Source organism: Danio rerio, chromosome 19 (assembly GCF_052040795.2).
Source record: "Danio rerio strain M-AB ecotype USA chromosome 19, GRCz13ab, whole genome shotgun sequence".
In the NCBI taxonomy this organism is placed as follows: domain Eukaryota; kingdom Metazoa; phylum Chordata; class Actinopteri; order Cypriniformes; family Danionidae; genus Danio; species Danio rerio.
Window position 1 is genome coordinate 13,715,795 of NC_141039.2, and position 15,652 is coordinate 13,731,446.

A 15,652-nucleotide genomic window follows, 5' to 3' on the forward strand; every position below is an offset into this window, starting at 1 on the left:
CACCATGTGTGTGACTTTGTGACCGTGTTCATATGGGACTCGGCAATGTGCGTGCCAGCTTCAGGGTCTTTGTGTCGGTACACCTGCACAAATGCATTATGCAGCTCCTTGGGATGGGTCTACCGGTTTCATTAGTGAGGTTGGCTTGTTCTTTTAATAACGCTAGACTATGCTTTAATAGGTTGGAGACATTCATGTTTCATTAGAGGGATAATGAAAATTACCTTAATTTACTACACAGCCAATATGTAGGTGGCTTTAAAACATTTTTTGCTAAACTGTGGTACTTGGTGGTTCGTAAAATGTAAGTCAAGGCAAAACCAAATGAATAATCATGGCTCCTAATAATACATTGAGGTCTCATGAAGCAAAATGTTTAGTTTGTAACAAAAAACTAAATTGAACATAAATAAATTCAAACAAACTCACGTTTATGTATACAGGCAATTTTGTAACCACTGTTAAAAAGAGTAATAGATTCCAAATTACTGATTACAACTGGAAAATTGTAATCTGATTACATTACTAATTATTTCATGTAAAAAGTAATCAGATTACTAATTACTTTAGTTTAAAGCTACTTTTAAAACATATAAAATATACCTATAAAAATACCAAATAAACTGCAGATCTTTCAGTAGTTTGATATTTACTGAAAAACATTACAGCGGGTTGATCACAGCAGCTTGACATATTCAAAAGAATTCGCCCAAACGTATCAGAATATACCTTCACTCCCGATCCTGCACAATAAATTTTTATTTAGCCTGTTTAGGCTGAGGTGGGCCACCGTGTTTTTTGGTGCCATTGTCCTCCTTGGTGATGAGTTTTGTCGTAGAATCCTTTCTATTCATGTGGTTGAACAAGTTGCTGGTCGAGTTTAAAGCAGTTGAAAGTTTTTTAGACTGCATTTCAAAGCAATATTTTTGTTTTTACGCTTAATGAAATGGAAGTAATCGTCTGTATGTACACTTGAAGAAGCAACCACTCTTGACAGAAACCATTTCAGCTCATGTTCTCCAGCTTTTTTAAAGTGCATGCTTATTAACTGACAATGCAGCAGAAAACGTCATTTAAAAGAAGCATTTTTTTCTTCCAAAAGCTATTTTTGTTAAACGCAAACAAATTGACTTTAGTAACTGTAATCAAATTACACAAATTTAAAATGTAATTCGTTACTTTACCGCGTTCCTCAAAAATGTAATTAGAATACAGTAAAGCGTTACTGTGGAACGCGTTGCACCCAATGCTTTTTGTAAAATTACATATTTTTTTCATTTTTTAAAGCGTTCATGATGCAGAAAGTGCATTTCTAAATCATATAAAGTAAATAAACAACATAATTTGTGGCATAATGTTTTACCTGCTTACATAAAATATGAGAAACCATACAAATATATATCAGGAGTTCTTAAAGGAACACTCAAATTTTTTTAAATGGTCTTAATTTGCAACTCCCTTTGAGTTAAATAATTTAGTTTAACAAATTTTAAATCCATTCAGCCGTTGTCTGGCCCTGGTGGGAGAACTTCTTTCCGGATTAGACCATTATCATGTTGCTAAAAAAAATATAAAAAATGGCGCACAAATTCTTAATTTCAGTCAGCCAGCCCCAGGGTTCCCGTTTATTGTCTTCCCAAACAAAATCGCAGTGTTTAAGATCTGATTTCTTTAAAAAACTGCAATCTTCACTACCAGGCTGAGATACGATATAAAAGTGGGTAACTTGACCAAACAAGATGCACTGCATTCAATTCTATTTTTCCGCACCATGTCTTTAAAATATGGAAATTTATTTAATCACAGTATTTTTAATGGAACTACTGCGGCTAATGACGCCGCCTGTGTTTAAACTGTCTTTCGTCTTTTTTTATGCTTTAACAACTAAATGGATGCATAAGTCTATTTAACTGATTGTTTTTTAATTACCTTACAACATCAATGCTGTAAAAGGAACCTTTTGATATTGAAGAGTCACATAAAGCTTTCACCAGAAGATCATCATTGGTTGAAAAACAGTAGCTGTGCATATAGCCCATTGAAGCTTGTCTCTTCTGTTGTTACATTTGTGTACAAAGACCGACGTAAGATAAAAAGTTGCTATTTTCTTGCTCAATATAGCTACTATTCTCTCATTCTGGCGTAATAATTTGGGAAATTTACTGCACTCATAGCTGCAGTAGATGCAATATTACACAGCGCTTTTTTTTAGTTACCCAGCTGGGGACTATTTTTGTGTGCTGTGTGATATCATTGCGCCTGCTGCGACAATGGTAGCAATTTTTTTTTAAATTTCTGTCAGTCTTACTACACGATGCAACTAAAAAAGTGTCAAGTTTTAAATGGGAAACTTGTTAAAAGTGTTTTTGGAAATGTTTGAGTTTTAATTCAATGATATATGCTTAGTTAAAGCTAAAAGTGATTTCGTCAGACACAGTGATTAACTGAGTGAATTCAAAAATGCTACAACTCAACTGTTTAACTCTAGGTGACATGTCAAATAAGCCTATTAACAAAATAAAATGGAGTTTCGCATTAAATTATTCTAAAAAAAAAAAAAGACATTATACAATCATTTATTCATGTATATGTGTTTTCTTATACATTTAAAGTGCTTGTTAGGACCGGGCGCTATGGCAAAAATGCAATCTTGATAATTATTTTCCATATTGAATGATACTGATATACGTTCCAATATATTTGTTAACCCTAAGAGTACCCCAACAATGATTGAAGCAAAAATTAGAAGGTCATTTAAATGGCATAACATTTTCGGCTGAAAATTTTTTGGTGTGCGAAAATTCGGTACATTTCTAACATTAACACACTTTTTGAGTCCCGTTGTTGCACATTTCTGCTGTGTGATTGGCTCTTAGATCAATAAAGAGTAAAAAAAAAAGTCCAGAGCTTATCATTGTTATTGGCAACTTTTATAACGATTCAATATGATATCGTTTATCGGCACAGACCTAGTGCTGGTAACCACTAAATTTATATTATGAATCCATTTGAAGTAATATGTCACTGTAAATACAAACTAGGATCTCAGGCAACCCAAAGATTAAATTATGCACATTCCTGAATCTCTTTTATGTTCGTTTTCAGCCTGTGGTTGAAATAACTGAGACATGCTTGTCTAGACTGCAGTCCATTTTAGCTCTCAGCTTGAGAAGGAGTCATAAAAAGATAGGAAGACGGTGAAGATGTGATTTAGCAACTGATGCGGAGCATGAAAGCCACCAAGCTCTTAAATTCAGAAACAAGCTCGTAAATTTGGAGAACAACACATTTTCTACAGCTGCATTTTTGGAGGTCGTGAGACTAAGAAGCAGTCCTGAATTAATAATGCATGGTATTAATGTATTCTCATATTTACGGCATGCACATTTAGATCAACTATTCTGATGCCTCTAGCTTTTCTTTTCAGACTCGTACTGTAATGCATCAGATGAAGCTGATTTTATGTGTTGCCTTTAATGCATGACTAACATTGGCGTTCCCTCTTTGTATCTCACTAGGATGGCTGTGCATGGCCTACAGATAGTTTGGTGACGCAGCAAGGAGCCACTGAGGTTAGTTAACTCAGTCAACTGACACAACACATTCAATCTGTCAGCAAAATATTACTAATTGCTTTAATGTTTTGTCATCATATTTATAGCTGGGCAAAATACCCAAGAGCTCAAACATTGTAACATTTGCGTCAGTATATTGAAATATTTATGATTTTGCTCAGATATTATTAGATTGTTTGTGTATAAATGGTCATTTTTAAATAAATGGTACACAGTAAGAAAAAGCCATGATTATCCATGTGTAATATCACTATATTTAATCTATTGTTTAAAAAAAGGAACTAATTTTAATAAAATGAATACAGCAGAGATGCATTACATTGATCCAGTTACATTTATAACTTTTTTTTTTTTCAAATATGCTGCTCCGTTTGAATTTTCAGTTCATCAATCTTGAACACAAAATAAATCATGAATTCCACTAAATATGAAGCAGAACAACTGTGTTTTAACATTGACAGTTGTGATAAATGTTTATTGAGCAACATATAATTTTGGATCATGTGACAATGAAGACTGGAGCTGAAAAATGCAACATCACAGGAATTGAATGTGTTCAAAAAGAAACGTTTTATTTTAATATGTATATTTTTTAATTGTAACAATTTACAATATGATTTATTGTTAACTTGTAAAAAAAAGTGCTGTATATTGTGCTGCATGTTGCTTGCATAATTAACTGTATTAATTTAATCTTCAGCTTCAAGTTGACCCTCTAGTTTTTCACGTTTTATTTTGTGATTTTTTTTTTTTTTTTTTTTTTGCGAAAAAAGACAGATTTTGTGACAGTAGTTCCCAGAAATTTGCGGATAACTCTGCGATTTAAAATATGTATGTAAAAAATTATATATATATATATATATATATATATATATATATATATATATATATATATATATATATATATATATATACACCATATTAGGTAGCCTTCAATGTTAGTCTTCAATGGCAAGGAAGCGCTTTCTTTCGTTAACTGCAGGGAAAGAGTTAAAATGAAATCCTTTATCGATTTGATGCACATCATAATACCAAGCCATACATGTAAAGGCCAGATCCAGCAGCCATCATCCGTGAACCAATCTCCATGTCTCTTCCACTGCTCCATTTGTTAGATGTTTGCTCCAAACTTTCCATCTTTGCTCCACAAAATGCCTAGTTCGTGGCACAGGGTGTCTATATTTCTTCTTTGCAATGACTTTACATGTTAATCACTCACGCTTCATCCGCATCTGCTTACTGCACATAGAAACCCCCCCCCCCCTCCATTCCATTCTATTTGATGATAGTGAGGGCGCAGGTGAGAGACACTCAAATACATCACGTGATCAAGTCATGTAAAACAATTATTTTCAAACTGAAATAAATTTAATTTGATTCTATGGTTTGGAATTGCATAGTTTATGAGATTATTTAAATTTTTGGCGAATATTTTGAGTTTAAATAAAGAATTTAGCAGGATTGCAAAAATTTTCGTCATTTTGTTGATATTGCGTTGGATTCAGCGATCGTAGAATCGTAAAAAACTAGGGGGCCTGGCTTGTATAATTAACTGAATGAAAATAACGCAGCATAATTCTTTGTGCATTTTATGTTTTCAATTCTAAAAGTTGACCTATTTTCTGCTCCATGTTCAGGTGATGTATGGGCCAAGGAGCGGAGAGCGCTTCAACCCACCTTCATTTATGCAAAGGGACCGATTCAGCCGCTTCCAGCCCACCTACCCATACCTGCAGCAGGACATCCACTTGCCGCCCACCATCTGCCTTTCAGATGGCGAGGAGCTGCCGCCCTACAAGGGCCCCTGTACGCTGCAGCTCAGAGACCCCGAGCAGCAGCTGGAGCTGAGCCGTGCATCCGTGCGCGCGCCTCCAAACCGGACCATTTTCGACAGCGACCTGATAGACGTTTACGTGCACGGAGGCGGGCCGCGGCCCCCGAGCAGCAACTCTGGCAAGAGTGCCTCGAACTCGCACGTGGAGGGACCGCCACCTACCTATAGTGAGGTGATGGGTCAGACTTATCCAGGCTCCGCCTCCTTCCTGCACCAGCACAGCAATAACGCACCACCCTCCAATCAGAGGACAGCCAGCCGCTCCGGCCAGCCTGGCGCAAGCACAACCCTGTTCGTCAAGGTTAAGGATAGTCGGCGCGACAAACCCGTGTGACTAGGAGGCACTAGAGGGCAGTAGAGAGCGCGTGTCGTCATCTGCGCTCTCTGGTACTTCCTCCTGGACCTAAAGGGGGAGTGGCTTCACGGTTAGACCACTCCCCTTGCACAATTTAAATCGAAGAAATTGAGGAACCAAGCTTACAAAGTTTATTTTTTTGTATGTTTTTTTTTTTTTTTTGCTAGAACTTCGGGGCCTTGTATGGATGTTTGGGCTCCTCGGCTAAAGCTCTTTGTTTGGTTTTTGTATGCTTTCCTGTATTTAAAACAAAACACGTGTGTTGGCACAGATTGTTTGCGTGAGAGACCACATGGGTCATAGGATTGAGAAATTTTGTATTCGTTTTTTTGTTCATTTCCAGGACTTGTGCACAGAAACTGTTCACAACCAATCAAAATCCAAATTGAGTGCCATGATATAATCTTAATCTTGGGGATGTGCGACTCACAACTACAACAGCAAGTCTTTACGTTGCACTTATTCTGGTTAAAGAGAGGGTAAAAACGGCTATCCTTGGTTACTTTTGTTCTCCGTCAATCCACAGGTCTTTGCCTGTTCCTGGGAATTCTTTCCTTCCTTTTTACATTTTCCGAATATCTCGTTTTCCTGAAATGGAGATGAAGAACTCTGATCCAGCCTAAAGTCTCCACAACTGAACTGCGTCATGGCACTTATTATGATTAATGTTTTCACAAAGGGGCTTTAACAAGCTGTTCAAATTCCAGATTACTTCTTTTTATGTTCGTTCCACTGACCAAGTGAGAGATCATGGCATGGATATCTGCAGATGGAAGTCACGACACACACGCCACTTTCATCCTGTCGAGTAGCACTTTAAACTAAAGTCACTTCAGCATTGTCAATGGGGTCCAAGTGCAAGGGAATCATGGGAACTGTAGTCTTATGCACATCCTATCCCCTTCTGATCTCATACCGCAAACATGCATGTTACCCCCCCCCCCCCAGTTATCCATCCTATATTTTAATTTACAATCATATATGGATCTCGTATTTTATTTATCCCTTTACTCTCCTGTGCGCCGTTTTATTCCAAGGCTGCTCAGGAGCACACCAGTATTTAACGTGTACCAATCATGACGTGGTGCGTCCCCTATTCCTTCATTTATTTCAAGTTGTATTCAATCATCACCACATGGCACGCATTTGGAATGCTTTTCAGACATGCTGATTGTGTCGTTGTTTGTTTATTTTTGTGATCACGTCTGAGCTTTGTAAACCACCAGTCTTTGGCCTTCCCTTAGAAAGTTCCATAGAAAACCTATTTATTAACTAGCTATTTATTAAAGCGACCAGTTTGAGAGGATATATAGTCAGAGTAGGTGGGAGTTTAAAGCCCCCATCCTCTAAATAGGCTTTTTTTGGTGACCTTTTTTTCCTCCTTTAATAGTGTGATTTTTCTAGCGCTCATCCGCTTTGGCTTCAAAACGGCCTCTTGTCATTGGCTCTGCTTCCCGTCACTCATTCTGACCGCGCAGTTTGAGTTCGTACTGTATTGCTGCTGCTACGCGCTGCTACCGCCGCTACTGCTGCTGTTGTTTGTTTGGTATGTAGGTTGTCAGCTTCCTCCTGACTTTCTTTCCGCTAATCAACCGAGACCTAGACAGTCTGTCCTCTGTTTTCTTCGTTCAGATTAGCTGTCCTAGCGCTAGGAAGACGAATCCAAATGTATTTCTTACGTTCGCAGCCGAGAGGTTGGCATGTTCTTCTTTACATGAGCAAAATTCGGTGCCTAACAGTCATGTTTAAGCAGACATAGAAACCCACTTGCACTCAAAAGTCCCCACCTTTGTTGTGCCTCACTTCCTATGGTGCTTCTTTCAGTAGTCGGACTCTGTTTATTTGTACGGTGCTGTATATAACTTGAATATATTATGCACATATCCTACCCAATGGGTAGAACAACCACAAGAAAGCATTGTTAATACTGTAATATAATGTATAGATAATATTAAAAAGAAAACTTTAACACGGTGGCATCAAGTTTTGTGAATGCCTTCAATTGTGCTTTGTCTTTTTTGTAAAACAGAGTAAAGTTTGCAAAGAGAAACGCTACAGTATGGTCACAGAAATACAAAAGACTTCTTATATATTTTTTTTCCTATACAGTAAATGCAAAATCTGTTATGTGATGAAGCGAATATTCTGATTAATATGAGGCAGTTGTTATATAAAGGAGAACTAGCTGCTGCTTTTGTAACTTCCACACAAAGAATTATTAACGCCAGCGCTTGTCATTTTATTTATTGACGTTTATTTTGTGACTGCTAGCTGTTTGGACCGCCTAATAACCATGAAAATAACACAATTTTCCGTACCGTCAAGCGCTTTTGGGCTCCCACGAGGCCTTTTCCCGAAGGTTTGGTGGTTGATATGAAAACCGCAGCTCAGGGTGAGGGTTTATTGGATCGGCGGGGAACGGTTAACATTCTCTTGTCTCTTTTGTTATGCACATAATCGACTTGTGTGGGATATAAAAGAGCATCAAATGCATACATGAGGAAACGCCAGCCCATCGCTGATTGTTACTGCATGTTCATGTTGTCATTTTCCTCGACGTAGCAGTTTGGTTCCGAGCTCTTCGCTTCTCTTGAAAACACTCGCTGCACACGCTTGAATGGACGAATAAACGAGCGCCAATGAATGACTGACTGACTGACGACTTGTGTGGGGAGTATAGCATCTCGTTACATGGATCTGGAAGGTTCATCGTTGGCCTCGAGCGAGATCACATCGCAGGACTGTACGACCTATTGTGGACTACAAACCTTTTTTTTTTTAGCAGGAAAAAAACAACAACGGTGGAGCGAGCGAGGAACGCTGCTGTCCTTACGCCTTTTTTTTATTGTTCTATTTAATTGTGATGTCAGCGGTTTTCAGTTTGAGGTCTGTTAATTGCAATACTTTTACAGGAAAAAGGTGACTTAAAACTATTTTAAAAAATGCATAAAAATAAATACAAGAATTAAAAAAAAAAAACAATAAAACTATTGCTTAAAGATACTGTTGTAGTCCCTCATGAAACGATTCCACGCTTGTTCTTTCGCTGTCATCAAATGGCCAGAGAGAGCAATTAAAGTTGAGGAAAAGAACCAGACAATGAGTCTCTTTTGTGCTTTGTGTTTGTCATTTGATCTTTGCTTTTAAAGGGATAGTTCACCCAAAAAATGAACACTGACTCACTATTTACGTACCCACAAATGAAGCTTATCATGCTTAATTTGCCCCCATTTTTCTATTAAATTTGAGTACATATAAGCTGCGTCCCAAATCGCATACTTATGCACTATTTTACGCCATTTTGTAGTATAAATAGTGTAAGTAGTGTGTTCACATTGAAAACTCTCAAAATAATAAGTGCACTTTAATTACCCGGATGATGCACTCATTCAGCCGCTAAAATGAAGTGTGTAATGATGGACTCTTCACGCACTCAACGACCGCAGGTTTGCTTACGTAGCGGAAGGGGCGGAGCGATCGGACGCACATGTTGGATAACGATTTATTTTGGATGGTGAAAGCAAAATTCTCCTACGAGAGTGATTATTGCGCCTCCCGATGGTAAATGCGGCAATACTCACGGCAGGTATTACTTGATAATTCAGTCGTTTATTTCACTGATTTGGCAACCGTCAAACGTCATCAGGGAAACGGTTTAAATTTCCGCTTAGTAAAAAAACATTAGTGTGCCATTTGGGACGACACTACATACATATACTATCCTGTTGAGTGTGTAAGTGCATAAGTACATAGTGCATGAGTGCATAGTGTATAGTGTGCCATTTGGGACGCAGCTATAGAGTTCAACACCCATATTTTCTCCAAAATGTTATTATACACTGTAAAACCCAACAGTCAACTTTATCAAATGAAATGAGTTTAGTTAACTCAAAACTTACTGAAAGGTAATTCTACTTATTTGAAAAGAGTTTTGAAGGTAATGACAGGGAATTCTGCAGATTTTTAGCCCATCGTTGATTCTGTTCATTTACTTGTGTAAATGTGTGTAAACTTATATTTATTCAGTTTTTAAATTAATTTAATATTAACATTAAATAAAAGTAATACATTAAAATGTAATGAAATAATAGTATTATTGACTAACATGAAAATATTCATATGATTTAATTACAATACAGTGTGTAAATTAATATTTTCTGTCTTAGTAGAAATATTACATGTGAGACTTGCTTTGTTTACCAAATAAAGTGGATCTAATTGAATTTGCTTTGTAAACATTTAATAAAAGTTAAATAGGTATTACTTTTTATTTCATATATTAAGGTTTTAGTGATACTCATACTTCCAAAATCATTCCACATAAATCTGCAGATTTTTATCACAATTTTGCGCAGAAATAGCAAAAAATGTCCGCAGAATAAGTAAGTTTACAGTACTGATTTAGATTTTAGTTTGTTTTTTTTTAACTCAAATGGTTTGTTGCAATCGGTTTCCTCAAACAGTTTGAGTTGTCTTAACTTTTTGGGTTTTACCATGCGCTTGCACTAAAAAAAGAATTTTGCTGCTTGTTCAAACTATTTATTTAAAATGAGCTGGAACAAAACACAATTCTTGAGGTTTTTTCGGACAACTTCATTGTTATATGTTCAATCCACTTGGATTTGTAAAAACTATTTGGTTAATCAACCAATGGGACAACATAAAGGTATTGTGTGTAACCCAGCATTGTTTTTTACATTGTACGATCACAATATTGATTCAAATGAGCTGAAACAATTCTTGATCTTTTTTAACAACTTAATTGTTTTTTCGCATTTCAAACATAAATTAATTATTTTAAATTATTCAATTTGTGTTAAAACTACTTTTTTTTACAGTGAAGGATACAAGTTTCAATTCTTCTTTATTTATACAGCGCTTTTACAATGGAGATTGTGTCAAAGCAGCTTAATATAGACTTTCTAGTAAATTGAATCTGTGTCAGTCCAGGTTTCAGAGCTTAAGTTGTTTAGTTCAGGGTTTAATTTTCACAGCTGAAAGTCCAAACACTGAAGAGCAAATCCATCGATGCGCAGCTCTACAAGTCCCGAAACCAGTGGCGAGGATCAAACTTCACCAATTGACAAAAGTGAAGGAAAAGAAACTCGAGAGAAACCAGGCTCTGCTGGGAACGACAATTTCTCCTCTGGACAAACTACTGTGCAGAGCTGCAGTCTAGGACGCTGGATGTCTAATGTGAAGAAGCTGCAGGTGTGAGAAGATCACCGTCTGGTGTACAGGCTGGCCCACGAGATCAGACATACAGTAGATGTTCTAGTAAATTAAATCTGTGTCAGTCCAGTTTTCAGAGTTGAATTTCAGTTCAGTGTGAATTAATTTTTACTGCTGACAAAGATGGTTTGTGATTCTTTCCATAAAAAGCTCAGCGCCAGAAAGCTTTGTGGTCAGATGTACTGACTCTACAGTGCGCAAGTGCAGTGATCAAACCTGTTATATTGTTAGAAATAAAACAGGAGAAATCTTTTTACTCTTAGGCCTCATCCACATGGCAACAGATTAGTGAATCAGCAAGTTTATTATTGTATCAGCCTTTCATTCACGACACCATGCGTTGTTGGTGCTCTGAAACAAACTTTTGCATAAAGGGTTACAATGGGGGGGGGGGGGCGCCATTGTGTCAAAACTATTATTGAAATGATCATTATTAAAAGTTTCAAACAATAAACATAAAAGTATTTTATTAAAAATGTTTATTTTTCATTTTATACGATGATAATACTGTATTTTATTAATCAAAAGATATACTATGAGTTGCATAGGTTGGCACACACGTTTTAATTAAAAATCATTTAAAATAATAACATGCAGTCACGCAGCCAAGTGTAAAGTGTTTATGTATATCAGGGGTGTCAAACGTACGGCCCACGAGCCAGATCAGGCCCACAAACAGTGTATATATATATATATATATATATATATATATATATATATATATATATATATATATATATATATATATATATATAAAAGAATATTTTTCAGTTTAATATTATAACTTTTGACCTCAACTGTACATCTACATCAGGGGTGTCAAACTCTCTCTCTCGCTCTCTCTCTATATATATACTTTTGATTAATGATTTTACTGGTCCGGCCCGCTTGGGAATAGATTTTCCTCCATGTGGCCCCTGACCCTGAGTTTGAGACCCCTGATGTTGAGGTCAAAAGTTATAAGATTAAACTGAAAAATATTCTTTATTTATTATTATAAGAGGGATCACGCAAAATGTATGTTTTTGTAAGGAGAGACCTCAATCTATTTCAGATAAAACCAAAAATAATATTTGGATTAAAAATTACCCTATATGACTTTAATTATAATGATTCTAAACCCTGTTAAAACTAACACATGAACAAAAAGTCAGAATATTCACATTTTTCATTCATTCATTCATTTTCTTGTTGGCTTAGACCCTTTATTAATCCGGGGTCGCCACAGAGGAATGAACCGCCAGCTTATCCAGCAAGTTTTTACGCAGCGGATGCCCTTCCAGCCGCAACCCATCTCTGGGAAACATCCACACACACATTCACACACACTTATACACTATGCACAATTTAGCCAACCCAATTCACCAGAACCGCATGTCTTTGGACTGTGGGGGAAACCAGAGCACCCGGAGGAAACCCACACGAATGCAGGGAGAACATGCAAACTCCACAGAGAAACGCCAACTGAGCTGAGGTTCCAACCAGCGACCTTCTTGCTGTGAGGCGACAGCACTACCTACTGCACCACTGCTTCAACATTTTTGGAAATGTTTATTAATCCTTTCAAAATCCATTTTCTATACATGTTTTTATAAATGTATTATGTATATTGATAAATCAGGCCTTTTCGTAAATCTTTTGTTCAAAACTATTTTAATTTAGTTACAAAAAAAGTTTAAACATAACATTTTGATAAAATAGAACATTTCAGGTAGTTAGTCTTCGTTTATTTTTTACTCTAAACATTTTTAGTCTGGCTGCTATAATCATTTAGTGAGGAAAATGAAATTGAAAAGAAATTTGGGGTGGGATGAGATGTTTTTCTTTGTGACCTAACATGCTTAGTGTAATTATACTTTTACTACATGGGCGCAGAACTTTAACCCTCATACCCCTTAGTAAATGTTGCGCCCCTCTATCAGCCACACCAAGTTCCTGAAGGGCCACAAGGACTGCACCGTTTGCATGTCTACTTTTTTGACACCCATTTCAGGTCATGTAATCTCTGCTGATAAGCTGATGATCTGAATGAGGTATGTTTGGTTTAGGAGATGTGGGAAATAAATAAAAATGAACTGTTGCCATGTGCACGAACAATGGCTGAACAAGGTGAACTTCCCTTTACAACCAAAAACACTCTTTTAGAGCCAATCTTACACTCTACCATGAGAAGTAGCCATATATTAGCTGTTTCACTCTTAATGGCGTCATCTAGATAAAATTTTTTTTTTTTTTTAATTTCCAAAATCCAGAAGCATGACTTTTGACCAAGAAATGCTCCGTTATATGTGGTAATTGTTGTAAAATGCAGTCAGCAGTGTTGACAACATCACTTAAGATGTTTGGTTAAGATGGCCGAAAACTCATCTATGATGATGTGATGATAAGATTTAATTTAGGCCTTATTCACATATGATCAGCAAATCATTTTTACAGCATTCACATTTGCTCAGGAAGCTTGCTTGATACACAAGAGCGCACATTTAAGCTTTAGAACTAACCTGCAATGCTTGTTGAGCTCTTGAGCTTGTTTATGGCAATAAAAAAAAAAAAAAAAAAAAAAAAAAAACTAAATCTGTTCATCATACAGGCCTTTGGCAGCCTGGTATAAAGGGTGGACTTTTAGGCAATTATTCGCCCCATTTTCTTTTTAATTATGAGATTTAAAAACTGCATTTTAGTGACATTTTAAGCACTATTTAGCTGGATTAGCTTGTTAGATGGTCAATATAACCCCACTTTTTGATGTACTAAAATATTTCCTAAAGAAATATATATATATATATATATATATATATATATATATATATATATATATATATATATATATATATATATTTATATATACATATATATATATATATATATATATATATATATATATATATATATATATATATATATATATATATATATATATACATATATATATACATATATATATACATATATATATATATATATATATATATATATATATATATATATATATATATATATATATATATATATATATATATATATACATATATATACATATATATATATATATATACAGGTCCAAGATTAAGAATAAAAGTTCAATGTTTTCTCCATTTAACAGCATCAGTAGCGAAAGATGACCACATTTGTCAGAATGTGTTTTCTTGCACAGCTGAATGTTGGACTCATGAAAAATCACTTGCATTGTCTTTTTTGATCTTCACAATTTATGATGGCATAGCAGTCAAAGTAGGAGCTCAGTAGGAGATCATACATGGGCAAATTCTGGATTTTGTCAAGTGTGGGTCTTTCGAACCACCTAAACCCGCATTGGCTATGGGCTTGTCATATAAAGCAGGGGTGCCCAAACTCGGTCTTGGAGGGCCGGTGTCCTGCACATTCCAACTTCAACTTGCCTCAACCTGCATGGATGTTTCTAGAAAGCCTATAAAAGCTTGAGGCCAGGTGGGTCTGATTGTGCTAACAGCTAACCTTTGAAGGACACTAATCCTCAAGGACTGAGTTTGGGGACCCTGATATAAAGTGATTTCAGATTTATAATTTTATTTTATTTTTTTTTTTTTTACACATTTATAAATATTTGATGTGGTAAACAGACTTCAAACGGAGGGACACAAATCTCTTGATTACAAATATTTCCATATGTTTTCTAAAGATGAGAATGGCATGTAAATGATATAATTTTAATTTAAGGCACAACTTTGACACAACAGTACACAATGTCAGAGTTGTGTTTCACAGCAGTTTATTTATTTTAAGCCAGCCAGATCGCATTTTTAGGAGAGCTTGTATGATTCACTGGAACATAAAGGTGTAGGTGGACAACGGATATTTCTAGTATCTGTGGTGCACATTAAAGCATTTTGTTTACAAAAAAAAAATCTTTATGGAAAAGGTACTATTTTGAAGAAAGACAAGCTGATCTACCTTAAGGCCCTACAGCTTTACTTAGCTGTTCCTGAACACCAATAGTCTCAAACTCAATTCCTGATGGGCTGCAGCTCTGCATAGGCTGTTTCTCAATTCCAAGAACGCAGAGAACAGACTTGTGTTCTTGTGAAGACAGGTTACCTTGAAAGAACAAACTTGGGAGACCGTGAGAACAGAGTGTACCTAGTTAGACCTTAATTAGCTTGTTCGGGTGTGTTTAATTTGAGTTGGAGCTGAAATCTGCAGGACACCGGACCTCCAGGAACAAGTTTGGTAATCTCTGTCCTATAGTGTGACATGGCAAAAATTAAGGAAACCTCTTAATAATATACACAGAGTGAGATTGATTTATCTTCATATAGTTTTATCAAGTTTACTTAAAATTATAAATCTATTTTTTCTTCACAACATGCTGGACATTTTAAGGACAACTAAACACCGTTTTACATTGCAAAACTTGACCCAAATATGTTACAAGGTTAATAAAAAAAACATCTGTAATAAGACACCAGAAATGTTCATCGTTTTTATTGTCAAAGTTGACAGTCAGGTGGATCATCCTTCAAAATAAAAGGCCTCGTAATCCTGTAAGAGCTAAACATCTCAAGTGCTTCACCAGCAGAGATATTTTCCATTGAATAATTGATTAAATTAATAACCTTCATTAATTACTTTGCACACTTGAAACAAAAGGGACTTGGCCATCATCACAGTCCACAGAAA

The 15,652-nt window shown here is 35.9% G+C and overlaps 1 protein-coding gene across 2 annotated transcripts in view; it reads left to right on the forward strand.

The window, feature by feature from the left end:
• Nucleotides 1-8,856, forward strand: part of ldlrad4a (low density lipoprotein receptor class A domain containing 4a) — a 180,273-nt gene extending 171,417 nt beyond the window's left edge. For both annotated transcript variants that reach the window (XM_087295531.1, XM_087295532.1), the window contains 2 exons: nt 3,519-3,572; nt 5,213-8,856. In XM_087295531.1, coding sequence (XP_087151657.1) covers nt 3,519-3,572; nt 5,213-5,743 — 585 coding nt within the window. In that variant the 3' untranslated portion in view covers nt 5,744-8,856. The remainder of the gene's footprint in view (nt 1-3,518; nt 3,573-5,212) is intronic.
• The last annotated feature ends 6,796 nt before the right edge of the window (nt 8,857-15,652 follow it).